This window comes from Gorilla gorilla, chromosome 14 (assembly GCF_029281585.2).
Source record: "Gorilla gorilla gorilla isolate KB3781 chromosome 14, NHGRI_mGorGor1-v2.1_pri, whole genome shotgun sequence".
In the NCBI taxonomy this organism is placed as follows: domain Eukaryota; kingdom Metazoa; phylum Chordata; class Mammalia; order Primates; family Hominidae; genus Gorilla; species Gorilla gorilla.
In genome coordinates this window covers 51,475,162-51,493,783 of record NC_073238.2, presented here as the reverse complement: position 1 = coordinate 51,493,783, position 18,622 = coordinate 51,475,162, and the positions used below count along the sequence as shown (strand labels likewise).

General features: G+C 37.5%; 1 protein-coding gene across 1 annotated transcript; it reads left to right on the top strand.

The window, feature by feature from the left end:
• Positions 1 to 5,316: 5,316 nt before the first annotated feature.
• Positions 5,317 to 6,369, top strand: LOC101142220 (small ribosomal subunit protein uS2). Its single transcript, XM_055360346.2, has one exon. The coding sequence runs from the start codon at positions 5,395 to 5,397 to the stop codon at positions 6,280 to 6,282; it is 888 nt and encodes a 295-aa protein (XP_055216321.1). The 5' UTR covers positions 5,317 to 5,394; the 3' UTR covers positions 6,283 to 6,369.
• The last annotated feature ends 12,253 nt before the right edge of the window (positions 6,370 to 18,622 follow it).

Genomic DNA, 18,622 nt, shown 5'->3' with positions numbered 1-18,622 from the left:
CAGGCTAAAAGCAGACTTCTCAACAGAAACCTTATAAGCCAGGAGAGACTGGGGGCCTATTTTTCAGCATTCTTAAAGAAAAAAAGAATGAAACTGGACTCCTACCTTTCACCATATACAAAAATTAACTCAAAGCGGATTAATAATTTAAATGTAAGACCTCAATCTATAAGAATCCTAGAAAACCTAGGAAATGCCATTCTGAACATCAAACTTGGAAAAGGATTTATGACTAAGTCCTCAAAAGCAATTGCAACAAAAATAAAAATAGGTAAGTAGGACCTAAATAAACCAAAGAGCTTCTACACAGAAAAAGAAACTATACACAGAGTAAAAAGACAACCTACAGAATGGGAGAATGTATTTGCAAAATATGTATCTGACAAAGGTCTAATATCCAGAGTCTATAGGGAATTCAAACAATTCAACAAGCAAAAAAAACAAATAACTTCATTGAAAAGTAGGCAAAAGACAGCCGGGTGTGGTGGCTCACACCTGTAATCCTAGCACTTTGGGAGGCCAAGGCAGGCGGATCACCTGAGATCAGGAGTTCAAGACCAGCCTGACCAACATGGAGAAACCCTGTCTCTACTAAAAATACAAAAAATTAGCTGGGCGTGATGGCACATGCCTGTAATCCCAGCTACTCAGGAGCTGAGGTAGGAGAATCTCTTGAACCCAGGAGGTGGAGGTTGCGGTGAGCCGAGATTGCGCCATTGCACCCCAGCCTGGGCAACAAGAGCGAAACTCTGTCTCAAAAAAAAAAAAAAAAGGAGGCAAAGGACATGAACAGACACTTCAGAAAAGAAGACATACATGCAGCCAACAAACATATGAAAAACACTCTGCATCACTAATCATCAGAGAAATGCAAATCAAAACCACAATTACATACCCTCTCACACCAGTCAGAATGGCGATTACTAAAAAGTCGAAAAATAACATATGCTGACGAGACTGGGAAAGCTTAGACATTGTTGATGGGAATATATTAATAGATTATTTTGGCCACTGTAGAAAGCAGTTTGAAGATTTCTCAAAGAACTTAAAACAGCACTGCTATTCAACCTAGAAATCCCATTACTAAGTATATATCCAAAGAAAAATAATTCATTCTACCAAAAAGACACACATACTCATATGGTAACCACAACACTATACACAATGGCAAAGACATGGAATCAACCTAGGTGCCCATCAATGGTGGATTGGATAAAGAAAACGTGGTACATATACACCATGAAATACTACAGAGCCACAAAAAGGAACAAAATCATGTCCATTGCAATAACATGGATCCACCTGGAGGCCATTATCCTGAGTGAATTAATGCGGGAACAGAAAACCAAATACTGTATGTTCTCATTTATAAGTGGGATCCAAACATTGGGTACATGTGGACATAAAGATGGCAACAATAGACGCTGGGGATTCCTGGAGGGGATGGAGTTCGAAGGGAGGAAGAGCTAAAAACCTATCTATAAGGTACTTTGCTCACTACCTGGGTGACAGGACCATTCATACCTCAAACCTCAGCATCACACAATATACCCATGTAACAAACCTGTACATATACCCCTGAGTCTAAAATAAAAGTTGAAATTATTAAAATAATAATAAGACTAATAATCCAATTTAAAATGAGCAAAGGATTTGAACAGACACTTCTCCAAAGAAGATACACAAATGCACATAAAACAAGCACATGAAAAGATGTTCAACATCACTAGTTATTAGGGAAGTGCAAATCAAACCATAAGAGGTTTTACAATTTATCTTCATGATTTATCTTCATTACCCTTCAATGATATATAGTCAAAAAGACAGACAACAACAAGTGCCAGTAAAGAGGTAAAGAAATTGGAACGCTCATTCATTGTTGTTGGGAAGAGAAAGCCAGTGAAGACTCTTTTGAACAGAGTTTGGCAGCTTGTCAGAAAGATTAAACATAAAAAGATTACCATATTACCCACCAATTTTCTTCCTTGGTATATATCCAAGATAAATAAAAATATGTGTACACAATAATGTGTCACAAATGTTCATAGCAGCATGATTCAAAAGTGGAAGCAATCCCAAATGTCCAAGTGATTCACAGATAAAAAGAATGTGTTATATTCTTACAATGGAACATTATTTAGCTATATAAGGTAGTGAATTACTGACACAAGCTACAACATGATGACCCTTGAAAATGTTATCCCAAGTGAAAGAAGCCAGTCACAAAAGACCACACTTTATATGATTCCATTTATATGGAATGAGCAGGATAGGCGAATCTACACAGACAAAATAGAAAGTAGATTAGAAGTTGCCTAGAGCTGGGAGAGGATGTAGCTATGGAAAGAGGGGATTGACTGTTAATGCATAAGGAGCTTCTTCTCAAGGTGATGAAAATATTCTAAACTTAGATCTTGGTGATGGTTGCACAATGATGTGAATATATTGAAACCCACTGAATTGTGCACTTTGAATGGGTGAATTTAATAGGATGTGAATTGTATCTCAATAAAGAATTTTAAAAACCATCAAAGGAGTAAGTTCTAATGTTCAATAGCAGGGTAGAGTGACTATAATTAACAACCATATATTGTGTATTTCAAAATAGCTACTGGAGACGTTCCCAACACATAGAAATGACAAATGATAAAAGTAATGGATAACCTAAATATCCCGACTGATCATTACACATTCCATGCATAGAACAAAATATCACATGTATCCCATCAATACATACAAACATTATGTATTGGTAAATAAATAAATAAAATTTTAAAAACCAAAAAAAGAAAAGAAAAGAACAAGAATTCACTGCACTGCAGACAGTGGAGTGGTAAACCAGAGCAGTGTCAATGGGTACGGGGAAAAGTGTATACAAGTGATAGAGCTGATGTGAAAGAGGTGGATTAGAGGAGATGACTTTCTTCTACTGAAATGGTCAACCAGGTATATAGAAGTGTCGTGTTCTAAGCTCCCTCTATGGCCTCATTTTTGCTTTTGCTTTTGCCACCCCCAGTGAATCCTGGTCTTTCGTTCTTCCATCCCCCATGCCCTTTTCCATCTTGGACCCCTCACCAGGTCCTCTGCCTGGAGTTCTTTGCCTTTGCTGTCCTTCACCTCTTTTTTAGGTAATTCTCAGCCACCACATGCCTGGGTCCCCTGACAATTTCTGTCTAAGCCAGGGTCCCTCATTCTATTTTCTCTTACTATATCTCCAGGAAATAGCACAGCTTGATACACAGAGAACTTTTAATGTTTGTTGAATAAATAGTTAAGTGAATGAATGCTGCATAATTCCAGCTCTGATTGTTCTGATTTGTTGTTGTATTCTTGAAATTCAAGGAAAGTATGCAAGGGCATCTGCTTTTAAGTTACTGATATAGCTGAGCCAAATGTAAGATTTGAAGTATGCTTTTATCTCCTAAATTCAAGTCTTTCTGTAAATGGCCAAAGGGAAACTTCACTCACGCCTCCAAACATGCAGAGGACAGCACATAGCTGCAGAACCAGATTTCCACTGCCTGGTTCTCATCTTCACTCAGTTCCTCAGAAATTGGGTATTTTGCTTTGAGGAAAAAAAAGTTGGCAAGAGCAGTGAGATCCGTGTCTCCATTCCTGTAAGAATCAGTCATCCCCTAGGGTTTCTGGTGGAAGGGAGGTCTTCCCAAATGATTTGTGTTCCCAACAGGGAGCCTGCCTCTGCAGGACATGAAGTTAGTTCTAACACATTATCAACTGCACCGCTAGACATCCATTCTGACATTTTACAAAAAAGCAAAGACAGAATCACAGCACAGAAATTTCTGCCATGTTGAAAGGGCTTTTCAAGACTAAAGCATCTGTGATTCTGCTGATGAATCAGATCACACTTCCTCCCAACTATTTCACCTTTTGTATCTCTCTACCCTTGTGTTGAGATGGGAGGGTGGAAGAGGCAGATATGAGAGTCTGAAGTACATCATACTGTCAATATAACAAGATATAAATAAATCAGATATAAAGAACTATAAACTATGTCTGAGGCTAGATTTTTCCTCTGTGCTTTCATTAGATAGTGTCTGTTGACTTATGTATGGACTTTTAATTTTATAATATTGTCATTTTTCTATATTATGAGTCTTGACTTGTCTCAGAGGGAGGAAGAACTATAAACACCAATTCCCCACTACAAAGGCAGAGTATATCAACCAAACTCTTTTTAGGGAGACTGTGAAGTTATTTCCCAAACATCAAATCATACTACTATTTACTTATATTTCATATCAATACAAGTTAACTGTAATAATTGACATAATGACCTATGACAATCCTCTAGTGTGTCCCTAGCTTGGTGAAGCAGCAGAGCCTCCTTCTCCAATTGAATTGTCCCTGGAGTGTCCTCCCACTCCCAGTCTTTTTGCTTGTTATGAGTTGAGAGAGACAATACGTGAGAGACATGAGAGTCTGGAATACATCATACCCAAAAACCATCTGATATGTGTGCCAAAACTGGGAGAAAAAATCTATAGTAAGTCCTGAGCTATGGGTCTCAACATTAATTCAAGGTTCCTGTTCAGGCCTAGGAGGCGTCAGGTGATCAGATTCCAAAGGTATCTGCCCTTACTTACCCTCTGCTCCTGCCCTACTAACCCCAAAACATCTAGCAATAGACCCAACTTAAGTAAAGAAGAGTACAATAAAAGACAGATCTATTTTAGTCTTGTCCATTATTTACAGGCTGGCGGAAAGTTAAGTATATGCCTCAATTCACCTTTCCCAGCTCCCTCCTCTCCCCATGCAATATTATTCCCTTCTTCATGTAGGTTCTCACAGGTTTTTGTCTCCATTATGGTACTGATCACATCCCAGTGAGGCCGGCTACCTCTGATTTTGTCTCTTTCTACACTATGATTCTTTAAAAAATAGGAAATAGATATTATTTATCTTAGTACTGTCAAGGCTTAGCATATAGTAAATACATAATAGATGGTTTCAGAATAGGTGAATAAGTTAAACTAGCTCTTTCAACCCAGGAGCAATTTAGTAAATTACTAAAGCATTTCATTCTAAACCAGAGAGCTGGCATCAGACATCACGTTAGAGTTTCTCCCTTGACTCTACTAGAAATGTATCTTAGCCAAAACTCTAGTATGATATTGACATCTTTATGAGATACCAGAGTTCAAACCAATCAAATAGGCAATCTTTTATTTCAATGTACGGTGTCTAGTTACAAATCTCTGCCTTTCTACTCTGGTGAGATAGCCTGGACTGTGTGGTAGTCTGATGTCTAACTCTTCTGTACTCTCTTTCAACCTGCACCAAAGCCGGTCTCTACTTTTCCGCGCTACCTGCAGAGGGGTCCATACGGCGTTGTTCTGGATTCCCGTCGTAACTTAAAGGGAAACTTTCACAATGTCCGGAGCCCTTGATGTCCTGCAAATGAAAGAGGAGGATGTCCTTAAGTTCCTTGCAGCAGGAACCCACTTAGGTGGCACCAATCTTGACTTTCAGATGGAACAGTACATCTATAAAAGGAAAAGTGATGGCATCTATATCATAAATCTGAAGAGGACCTGGGAGAAGCTTCTGCTGGCAGCTCGTGCTATTGTTGCCATTGAAAACCCTGCTGATGTCAGTGTTATATCCTCCAGGAATACTGGCCAGAGGGCTGTGCTGAAGTTTGCTGCTGCCACTGGAGCCACTCCAATTGCTGGCCGCTTCACTCCTGGAACCTTCACTAACCAGATCCAGGCAGCCTTCCGGGAGCCACGGCTTCTTGTGGTTACTGACCCCAGGGCTGACCACCAGCCTCTCACGGAGGCATCTTATGTTAACCTACCTACCATTGCGCTGTGTAACACAGATTCTCCTCTGCGCTATGTGGACATTGCCATCCCATGCAACAACAAGGGAGCTCACTCAGTGGGTTTGATGTGGTGGATGCTGGCTCGGGAAGTTCTGCGCATGCGTGGCACCATTTCCCGTGAACACCCGTGGGAGGTCATGCCTGATCTGTACTTCTACAGAGATCCTGAAGAGATTGAAAAAGAAGAGCAGGCTGCTGCTGAGAAGGCAGTGACCAAGGAGGAATTTCAGGGTGAATGGACTGCTCCCGCTCCTGAGTTCACTGCTACTCAGCCTGAGGTTGCAGACTGGTCTGAAGGTGTACAGGTGCCCTCTGTGCCTATTCAGCAATTCCCTACTGAAGACTGGAGTGCTCAGCCTGCCACGGAAGACTGGTCTGCAGCTCCCACTGCTCAGGCCACTGAATGGGTAGGAGCAACCACTGACTGGTCTTAAGCTGTTCTTGCACAGGCTCTTAAGCAGCATGGAAAAATGGTTGATGGAAAATAAACAGCAGTTTCTAAAAAAAAAAAAAAAAAAAAAAAAGCCGGTCTCTAGTAGACGTATTTATCCAACACAGCAAATATCTGTGGAGTATTTTCCAAGTAGAAGATTCTCTATTGGATGTCAGGCCCATCTTAAACCTTTGCCCATGGTAGTCAACCTGGAGTTCTTCAGCTCTCCAAAGATGAAGTCCTTCTTCAATCAAAGACATACTTGGCCCTTGATTTCTTTTTTATGAACAGAAATAAGAAATAAGTAGGACAATAATCTCTACTCTACCTAGACATCTTTCTTAGTTTTGTGACCTTTTATTCCTACCACCAAATGTCCCATCCCCTGGGCTTGGGAATAAGCATAATTATTTCTCTCCAACACAACCTTCTCCTACCTAAGGTGTAATGAAAGGCTAATGGCACAGACCCAAACAAAGCCAGAGGCAATACCACAGCAATGGTTTAGAAATGTATTAAAGATTTTAAATATCTGGTTTCTAATGATATCGTTTATAATGATGCCACCTGATAAAGTCGTTTCCCTGGAGAGAGAAACTAGAAGGAAAGAAGAAAGATATTAATACCCATTACTAGACTAAGTCAGGAAGTAAAATAAATTGCCATTTTTGTCTTCTCCCAAAATTTTCTGCAAAAACAAGTTGACTTTTTTCTTACCAATTAGTAGCTACTTTGAGCAGAGAAGAAATGGCTATCTTACATATTAGCCTGAATAAGAGCAATAAGACCTACTTACCCCATCCTCTTTGCACTCCCCTGACCTACATATTTTTTTCTTTCATTCTCTGTTCTCAAAATCCTTTGGGGAATGATAGTTTGATGCTCCCTGCCTTAAATGTGATACTCCACTAATTATTTCTTTAAAACTCTTATTTTAGATTCAGGGGTACATGTGCAGGTCTGTTAATATAGGCAAACTCATGTCATGGGGGTTTGGTGTAAAGATCATTTTGTTTCCCCAGTACTAAGCATAGTACCTGGTAGTTATATTTCCTGACCCTCACCCTCCTCCCTACCTCCTACCTCAAAAATGCTGCAGTGTCTGTTGTTCCCCTCTTTGTGCCCATTGGTTCACATTATTTAGCTCCCACTTACGAGTGAGGTATTTCATTTTCTGTTCTTGTGCTAGTTTGCTAAGGATAATGGACTCTAGCTCCATCCATGTTCCTGCAAAGGACATGATATCATTCTTTTTCATGGCTGCATAGTATTCCATGGTGTATATGTATCACATTTGCTTTATTCAATCTGTAATTGATGGGCATTTAGGTTGATTCCATGTCTTTGCTATTGTGAATAGTGCTGCAATGAACATTCACGTGTGTGTGTCTTTATGGTAGAATGATTTATATTCCTTTGAGAATCTTTTTTTTTTCCTAATCCTGTGAAGAATGTCATTGTTAGTATGATAAGACTAGCATTGAATCTGTATGGCAATTTTCACAGTATTAATTCTTCCTATCTATGAGCAAGTTATGTCTTTCCATTTGTTTGTGTATCTCTGATTTCTTCCAGCAGTGTTTTGTAATTTTCATTGAAGAGATGTTTTATCCCCCTAGTTAGTTGTATTCCTAGGTATTTCTTCATGGCAATTGTGAATGGGATTGAATTCCTGATTTGGCTCCCAGCTTGCATGTTGTTGGGGTATAGGGATGCTACTGGTTTTCGTACATTTATTTTGTATCCTACAACTTTGCTGAAGTTGTTTATCAGCTCAGGGAGCTTTGGAGCAGAGACTATGAGGTTTTCTAGATATAAAATCATGTCATCTGCAAACAGGAATAGTTTGACTTCCTCTCTTCTCTTTCTATTTGGATGTCATTTATTTATTCCTCTTTCCTGATTGATCTGGCCATAGCTTCCAATACTATGTTGAATAGGAGTGGTGAAAGAGGCAGCAGATTTTCAAGGGGAATGCTTCTAGCTTTTGCTCATCCAGTATGATGCTGGCTGTGGGTTTGTCATAGATGGCTCTTATTATTTTGAAGTGTGTTTTTTCAATGCTTAGTTTATTGGGGGTTTTTAACCTGAAAGGATGTTGTATTTTATTGAAAAATTTTTCTGCATCTATTGAGATAATTGTGTGATTTTATTTTATTTTATTTTGTTTTATTTTACTTTGTTTTATTTTGAGACAGAGTCTCACTCTGTCACCCAGGCTGGAGTGCAGTGGCTCAATCTCAGCTCACTGCAGCTTCTGCCTCCCAGGTTCAAGCGACTCTCGTGCCTCAGCCTCCCAAGTAGCTGGGATTACAGGTGTGCACCACTACACCCACCTAATTTTTGTATTTTTTAGTAGAGACAGGGTTTCTCCATGTTGGCCAGGCTAGTCTTGAACTCCTGACTTCAGGTAATCTGCCAGCCTTGGCCTCCCAAAATGCTGGGATTGTAGGCATGAGCCACCACACCCAGCCCTCATGAGATTTTTGTCTTTACTTTTGTTTATGTGATGAATCACATTTATTGATTTGTATATGTTGAACCAACCTTGCATCCAAAGGATAAAGCTTACTTGATCATGGTGGATTAGCTTTTTGATGTGCTGCTGGATTCAGTTTGCCAGTATTTTGTTGAGGATTTTTGCATCTATGTTCATCAAGGTTATTGGCCTGTTAGTTTTTGTTGTTATTGTTTTTGTTGTTGTGGTGTCTCTGCCAGGTTTGGTATTAGAATGATGCAGAACTCATAGAATGAGTTTGGGAGGAGTCCTTTCTCCTCAATTTTTTTATAATTGTATCTGTAGGAATACTACCAGCTCTCTTTGTACAGCTGGTAAAATTCAGCTGTTAATTTGTCTTGTCCTAGGCTTCTTTTTGGTTTCTAGGCTATTTATTACTGATTCAATTTCAGAGCTTGTTATTGGTCTGTTCAGGGAGTCACTTTTTCCTGGTTCAATCTTGGGAGGATGTATGTGTCTAGGAATTTATTAATTTCCTCTAGATGTTCTAGTTTGTGTGCATAGAGGTGGTCATAGTAGTCTCTGATGAGTATTTGTATTTCTGTGGGGTCAGTGGTAATGTCCCCTTTTGTCATTTGTAATTGCGTTTATTTGGATTTTCTCTGTTTTCTTCAATATTCTAGCTAGAAGGTCATCTATCTTATTAATTTTTTTCAAATAATCAACTCCTGAATTTGTTGATCTTTTGTATGGTGTTTTTATGTTCTCAAACTGCTTCAGTTGAGCTCTAATTTTGGTTATTTCCTGTCTTCTACTGGTTTGGGGGTTGGTTTGCTCTTGCTTCTATAGTTCTTTTAGTTGAGACTTTAGGTTGTCAATTTTAGATCTTTCTAACTTTCTGATGTGGGCATTTAGTGCTATAAACTTCCCTCTAAACACTGCCTTAGCTGTGTCCCAGAGATTCTGGTATGTTGCCATATTTTGCAATAAAAGATACTTTATAAATGTCAGCAATTATTGTTGACTCTGAGGTGACAAAACAATACATCAATCGTTTCTACTGAACTTTGCAGCATGGCCAAGCTATAGTGCACTAGTAACTCTAAGAAATTTCTGTATTACTTTAGGATTGTGTGGTCAGATAAGTCTTATTTTCAATGTTTTAGTTACAGGAAAGCATAGAATCACCAGTTGGAATTAATTTCTATTTCTAGCTCATTACTCCAACAAAAGCATATGGTTTTATAGAAAAGAACATCCCTGCTGTTTGAAGACTAAGAGATGACAGGACTATAAAAAATGGATAATGTCTGAGAATGGTTTTCAGAAATTTGATGAGGAATTTCCTGTACAGTCTGGAGTGGAAAGACTAAGACGTTGTCTCGGTTGTTAAAGTCTAAGTATCCTTTTTCTTATTACTAAAAATATTTCTGCTTTGTTATATATAATACTCCTATTATATGTTGTACAATATATAATTCTCCTAATAAAAATGTATTATATCATAAATGCTCAGATAAATAACTAGTAAGGTTTTAATGGTTGGCAACCCATCTAAATGAGAATTGACAGTTAGGTATAGGAAATCAGGAGTATACCAGTGTGTGATGACCATAAGCCATTGTGTTGCCAGCCCAGCATCTATGCACAAAACATAGCACTCCTTCTCCCTCTGCCCCATGAATATGTCCCCATACTGAGCTCTGATGAGTCATGCTTGTACAGTGAGACCCATTCCATTGACCGCTGTTGGTTGGAACAGACTTGGGCACTAGATCCAGGCTGAGACAATTAGTTAAGATTAGGCCTGAGGGAAATTAGTCTTTTTGATATAACTGGACCTATTAGACACATGTGAAGCTTGGGTACTGTCGTTTGGCATCTTTCACCTACCATACTTCCTCCAGCAAAGCAGAGGAATCCATTCTGCAAAGACAAAGAAAGAAGAATGTCAGAAATGCACATGTTCTAGTAAGTGAGGATCCTTCTGCCTTTTTAGTGCCTGGGTCCAGTACCTGCCTGCCCTTGACTTCTGCAAGGTACCCATGTACCTTCCTAATAAATTCCCTTTTTCTCTTTCAGCTATAATCAGAGGATGTTCATCAGAGTTTAAGGAGAGCAGTCACAGGGGAGAAGTAAAGTAGACCAGAACTAGGTAGGGGAACCAGTAGAAGAATGTAACAAATGGGGGTCAATAGCAAGGTCGCCCATGACAAAGTAAAGTAGAAATATATGTGCCAAGGACTCCAGACTGTCACTCATACACTGTTACAATCCTTCTGTGTGGCCTGGGCTAACCTACAGCAACAACGATCAAGTAGGAACTTTTTATATTTCTCTCCTCTGTATCTTATAAACATTCTCTCTGTATGTGGTTTAGCCCCAATCTTTAAGAAAACAAATATGCAAAAACTTAATTTTCTAAAAAAAAAAAAAAATCCTATTTTCTCCTTTCTCAACCAAACAACTTGAACGAACATAAATTGCACTCTTGCCCTTACTTGGTTAAATGATTGTCTTCCTCCTATCCAGCTTTTATGAGCATTTCCTGGCTCCTCAGTCTCTCTCATTACCACATGACATTGTCCCCAGATAATTCTACCTAAATAATACCTTTCCAATCTATTCCCTCCTCTATATTTCCTCCTCGAGCCCTACCTCAGGCCCTCATCCTCTCTTACTGAGACCTGTGAAATAGTCTTCTAACTGGTCTCCCTGTCCTAACCTTTCCTCTTTCTAATCCATTCTGCATAATATTACCAAAACTATCTTTCTAAAACATAAATATGACTGGGTTCACTGTCATAAGTAAGTCTTCATGTTGCTTTAGACAAAATCTATAATTTCGCTGTCAATACTACCTTAAATCTTACCCCCAACTTATTTTTTTGAATTTTAAACCTATCCTTATGTATTACACTGCTATGGACTGAATGTTTGTGTCTCTCCAAACTTCGTATGTTGAAACCTTAATCCCCAGCATGATGGTATTTGGAGATGGTCTAAGAGGTAACTAGGTCATGAGTGGAGCCCTCATGTTGGGATAAGTGCCCTTATTATAAGAGGAGACGCGAGAAAGCTTAGGTTCTCTCTCTCTCTCTCTCTCTCTCTCTCTCTCTCTCTCTCTCTCTCTTTCTCTGTGTGTGTGTCTTTCTGTCTGTCTATCTTTCTGTCTGTCTGTCTGTGTCTCAACCATGTGAGGATATAGCAACTGTCTGCAAGCCATGAAACAAACCCTCACCAGATGCCAGACCTGCCAATGTCTTTGTCTTGGACTTCCCAGCCTCCAGAATTGTGAAAAATAAATGTTTGTTGTTTAAGCCGCCCAGTATATGGTATTCTTGTTATAACAGCCTGAGCTGACTAAGACATATACCCTACATTACAATGACATATTCCCAAACACACCACTTTTTATGTTTTCATGCTTTTTCTGTTGTTCCCTTTGCCTAAAATGCCTTTCCCCCATACATACCATCCCTCCATTCTGTCTCACGAATTTTTAATAATTCCTCGCTGTGAAATTTTACTTGTATTTTTAGCTGCTGATATTGCTTGTAACAGATATATTTGCTTGTGCTAATAGAGCATTCACCACACTATATAGCATGGTTTACAAAATATTCCTGCTGAAGTGTAAACCTCTGGAAGCCCCAAAAAACACATTATTGTTTATCTCTTTAACACCTAGAGATGTTCCTTAAAATACTAAATAAATATTTACTAATTTAAATTAAATTATTAGTCAACTTGCAGGTTAAAATGGCATTTCTATTCCCTATAATTTATACATTGACATAGAAATGTTTTTATTTTTAAAACAACAAGCCAACCGTCACTTACTTTTCATTTAATAATTGTTCATTTTATTCTTCTAACATATATTATTTCATAAGTCAATCGTGCAGCAGTAGTTTCAAAGTCCTTAATATAACGATTTTTATTTAAATAGTGAACAAAAGTTCCAGGGTTGGCAGTAGTCAATAGTCCCAGCTAATTATTTTCACTCAAACGGAGACTGCAATACCCAAATAAAATAACAACTCTGATATTTTTTTGATTTGATATTTTATTTTATTTTAACTTTTATTTTAAGTTCAGGGGTACATGTGCAGGATGTGCAGGTTTGTTACATACACAGCTGTGTGTCATGGGGTATGTTGTACATATTATTTCATCATGCAGGTATTGAGCCTAGTGACCATCAGTTATTTTTCCTGGTCTATGTGTCCCTGTGTTCCCATCACTTAGCTTCCACTTATAAGTGAGAACATGCAGTATTTGCTTTCTGTTCCTGTGTTAGTTTGTTAAGGATAATGGCCTCCAGCTCCATCCATGTCCCTGCAAAGGACATGATCTCATTCTTTTTTATAGCTGCATGTTATTCCATAGTGTGATACATATTTTCTTTGTACCACACCACATTTTCTTTGTCCAGTCTATCATTGATGGGCATTTGGGTTGATTCCAAGTCTTTGCTACTGTGAATATTGCTACAATGAACATAGACATGCACGTTATCTTTGTAATAGAATGATTTATATTCCTTTGGGTATATACCCAGTAATGGAATTGCTGGGTCAAATGGCATTTCTGGTTCTAGGTCTTTGAGGAATTGCCACACTGTCTTCGGCAATGGTTGAAGTAATTTACACTCCCACCAACAGTGTAAAACTGTTCTTTTTCTCCTCAACCTTGCCAGCATCTATTTTTTTTTACTTTTTAATAATAGCCATTCTGACTGGTGTGAGGTGGTATCTCATTGTGGTTTTGATTTGCATTTATCTAATGACCAGTGATGTTGAGCCTTTTTTCATATGTTTGCTGGCTGCATGTATGGCTCCTTTTGAGAAGTGCTTGTTTGTGTCCTTTGCCCACTTGTTAATGGGGTTGTTTGATTTTTTTCTTGTAAAACTGTTTAAGTTCCTTGTAGATGCTGGATATTAGACCTTTGTAAATCTGTTTAAGTTCCTGATAGATGCTAGGTATTAGACCTTTGTCACATCCATAGTTTGCAAAATTTTTTCCCATTCTGTATGTTGTCTGTTTACTCTGTTGATAGTTTCTTTTGCTGTGTGGAAACACTTTAATTTAATTAGATTCCATTTGTCAATTTTTGCTTTTGTTGCAAATGCTTTTGGCATCTTCATCATGAAATATTTGCCTGTGCCTATGTCCTGAATGGTATAGCCTAGGTTTTCTTCTAGGGTTTTTATAGTTTGGGGTTTTACATTTAAGTCTTTAATCCATCTTGAGTTGATTTTTGTATATAGTGTAAGGAAGTGGTCCAGTTTCAATTTTCTGCATATGGCTAACCAAGTCTCCCAGCACCATTTATTAAATAGGTAATCATTTCCCCAGTGCTTGTTTTTGTCAGGTTTGTGGAAGATCAAAAGCTTAAGCTGATAAGCAATTTCAGCAAAGTCTCAATTCCTTCAATCAAATAGTGAATGATTCCCTAGCTGTAGGTGTGTGATCTTATTTCTGGGTTCCCTGTTCCGTTCCATTAGTCTATATGTCTGTTCTTGTACCAGTACCATGCTGTTTTGATAACTGTATCCCTGTACTATAGTTTGAAGTTGGGTAGGGTGATGCCTCTTGCTTTGTTCTTTTTGCTTAGGATTGCCTTGGCTATTCAGGCTCTGTTTTTGTTCCATATGAATTTTTAAGTAGTTTTTTTCTAGTGCTGAGAAGGATGTCAATGGTAGTTTAATGAGAATAGCACTGAATCTATAAACTGCTTTGGGCTGAATCACCATTTTACCAAAATTGATTCTTCCTATCCATGAGCATGGAATGTTTTTCAATTTTTTGTGTGTCATTTCTGATTTCTTTTAGCAGTGGTTTGTAGTTCTCCTAGAAGAGGTCCTTCACTTCCCTTGTTAGCTGTATTCCTAGGTCTTTTATTTTCTTTGTAGCAATTGTGAATAGGAGTTCATTCATGATTTGGCTCTTAGCTTGACTGTTGGTGTATAGGAATTCTAGTGATTTTTGCACATTGATTTTGTATCCTGAGACTTAGCTGAAGTTGCTTATCAGCTTAAGAAACTTTTGAGCTGAGACAATGGGATTTTCTAGATATAAAATCATGTCATCTGCAAACAAAGATAGTTTCACTTCCTCTCTGTCTATTTTAATACACTTTATTTCTTTCTCTTGCCTGATTTCCCTGGCCAGACCTTCCCATACTGTGTTAAGTAGGAGTAGTGGGAGAGTACAAACTTGTCTTGTGCTGGTTTTCAAGAGGAATTCTTCCAGCTTTTGCACATTTGGTATATTGGTTATAGGTTTGTTATTTATGGCTCTTATTATTTTGAGGTATGTTCTTTCAATACCTAGTTTACTGAGAGTGTTTAACATGAAGTGATGTGGAATTTTATCAAAAGCCTTTTTTTGTATCTAATGAGATAATCAAGTAGTTTTTTTCTTTAGTTCTGCTTATGTGATGAATCACATTTATTGATTTGCATATGTTAAACCAACCTTGCATCCCAGGGATGAAGCCTACTTGATCGTAGTGGACAAGCTTTTTGATGTGCTGCTGGATTCGGTTTGCCAGTATTTTGTTGAGGATTTTTGCATGAATGCTCAACAAAGATATTGGCCTGAAGTTTCTTTTTTTGTTATATCTCTGCCAGGTTTTGGTATCGGGATGATGCTGGCCTCATAGCATGAGTTGGGGGAGGAGTCCCTCCTTTTCAATTTTTTGGAATAGTTTCAGTAGGAATGGTAACTCTGGTGTTTTTAAAATATTTACAGCTTATTTTAAATTACCAAAGATTTCATAAACAAACCTGAAATTAAATACTTTATATATTTCAAATCCAAAAATATGTAAGCTTAATACAGAACAAACTGCAAATATAAATGTATTTTAAGATACATGTTCATTAGCAGATACAATTAGTAAAATTAATTCTTATTCAAAACATAAACACTATAATAAGATAAAGAAAAATTAATCATAAAAGTTTTTTGCTATTAAGTTATGGTCTAAACATGAAAGTATTTATATTGTAAAACGAATTAGCCAGCATATTCTAGAAAGAATTGAAACTTGGTGAAAAAATGTTTGCTCCAAATAATTCTCTGTTCCAAAAGTATTAAGGCTGAGGGGAACAACCTAAGATGATAGACTTTGTACCTAAATGATTTTCCACCTTAAAAATTTTCCACCTGCTCCTATTTTGTGATTTACTGACTCCTTCCAATTGCTTCCTAGGTCTAAGTTGTCTGGAGTAATATTCTGGTTGTTAACAGTTGTATGAAGTTAGCATAGCTTTAATGTTTCTGCCAAATGTCATTACTTCACCTCTCAAACTGAGCCCTGGAAATAGCTGGAATCATCTTACACAGAACTTTGATGAGCTCAAATGAAGAAATGGCAAAAGCAAAGATATAATAGCTGATGGAACTCTTCTACGTTTTGTGATTCAGACTTTATAAATATTACTGACAAAATCTACCAACATTTGTTTAATTTGAGATGTGAGGCTATATTATGAATGAGTAAAAATGATTAGATATTTACATGACCCAGATTTTGTAGCTCTGTTAACCAATAGGTTACTTCATTTTGACCATAAAAAGTCAACTAGCCATATAGACACAACCATGACATAAATCAGAGACCTGAAAATAATCAAAGAATCTCATTGGTTTCCAATTCAGAATCAGAGTGAAAACAGATCAGAGGCCATTGCTCGTTACCATCCTGCCTGCTCCTCTTCCACCCATGCAGAAACTGCGTGTGCTTGTGTGAGTGAATATGTGTGAATGCATGCTTTTATGTTCTCATATGTAAAATCAATTCTTGTTCACAGATTCAGTAACCATGAATTCACCTACTTGTTAAATTTTATTTGTAACCCCCAAATCAATATTCCCAGAGATGTTGTGTTAATTTGTGGACATGCACAGAGCAGCGAAAAATTTGAGTTGTCCAAAGCGCTGGTTTGCAGCTGAGGTAGAACAAGGCAATGTGCTGCCTTCATGTTTCTGCTCCCATACAGAGATGACCAGAAAACACAAGGCAGTCAGGGCAGTGCTGGGTAGTGCGAGAAGCTCCAGCCCTGGGGCCAGGTGGATGGGGTTTGAATCCCAACTCTGGCACCTGTTAGTGTGGCAACACAGGCATGTCACTTGGCACTTCTCAATCTCCTTATCTCTTTTGTAAAATAAAGAGAATAGAATCCACCAGGATGAGTTTTTAAGATTAAATATGATATTTGATTTATATATATTTTCTCTAAGAGTTAATTCACTGTTTGCACTATTTCAATGTTTTCAGCAACTTTATAGAACATAACTACCATGAATATCAAGAATCTACTGTATCTCGACATTGATGGTGAGAATCTGAGACACCTTAGTGGCTTCAGTTTTGCACTCTGAGAAGACTGAGGGAGATCATTCTCACCCTAGGTGTATATGTGCTTATTTTGACATATGCTTCAATGTTATCATATGGTTTGCCAATTTAACTGCAGAAATTAATCTAGCTTTTATAGTTGAACAAATTCCATTTCTATTTGCTATAGGAGATTGTTTATGGAATCACTCAGCTACCCATTGACTGCTGTTTTTCTCTTGATCATATTACTATATAATATTTACCCTAGGTTTGGGTCTTTTACAAAAGTATTAGATAATTATCATGTAGCAGTTTATAGCAATTTCTGGCTTCATGATGGATTTTCCAGCTGGCTAGTGACTGTGCTTGAGTTAGATGTAAGCCAAAATACAGGAACTGTTGAATTAAATCAAGGACTCGTCTACTTTAATTGAACAGAAAAATAACACTTTTAAATTAGAAACAAATTATATGTTGTTGATATATAAATAATTCTTGTACCTCATAATAAGATTACTAAATTAAATATAATTTAAATGGACAAGATTGAAACAGACCACTTAAAAAGTTATACAACTGTCCAATAAGCACATGAAAAGATGCTCAATATCATTAGACATCAAAGAAATGCAGAATAAAATCACCATGAAATATCACTGCACATCCACTGGAATGACTAAAATTATAAAGACTGACAATACCAAGTATTGACAGGAATGTGGAAAAACTACAACTCTCCTACTTTACTAATTGAAATGTACAAATGACACAACTACTTTGGAAATGAATTGCCAGTTTCTTATAAAGTTAAACAAGTACTTATCATCTACCCAGCAAATCAACTCCTGGGTGATTACCTCAGAAAAATTAAAACATATGTCCACACAAAGACTCAGACACAAAAGTTCATAGCAGCTTTATTTGTCACAGCCAAAAACTGGAAATGACCCAAATACGAAGGCGCATGAATAAACAATTTGTGATATATTCATACAATGGAATTTAAAAATAAAAATGGACTACCGATAATGTACAACAACAGAAATGAATCTTAAAACCATGATGCTGAATGATAGCAGCAAATATAAAAAAGTATAATATAAAAAATATTAAAAATATTTTATAAAAAATATTAAAAAATATAAAAAAGCAACCCACTTTTCTCTGCCATTTAATCCTCTGCCTTTTGGCCTAAGTTCATACATTTTGAATAGTTTCCTTCAAATAAGTAGTCTAATGCCCATATTGACTATGTTTAAATTATTCACCTGTTAGTTATTGATGAAGTATAACCAAGAATAACTACCCTTTTAACTGTGTGATTCCATTTATATGAAATTCTAAAAAAGACAAAACTGATCTATGACAACAGAAAGTAGACCAGTGTTTGCCAGGGGCAGATGGGGCCAGGGAGAAGAATGTTGCAAAGGATCATGGGAGAATGATGGGGGTTATGGAAATGTCCTGTACCTTGGTTGCAGTGATGGTTACATGGGCACAGATAATTGTCAAAACTCATTGAACTGTACA

Coding starts and splice junctions, on each gene's coding strand:
- LOC101142220 (XM_055360346.2), top strand. CDS start 5,395: ATGTCCGGAGCCCTTGATGTCCTGCAAATGAAAGAGGAGGATGTCCTT.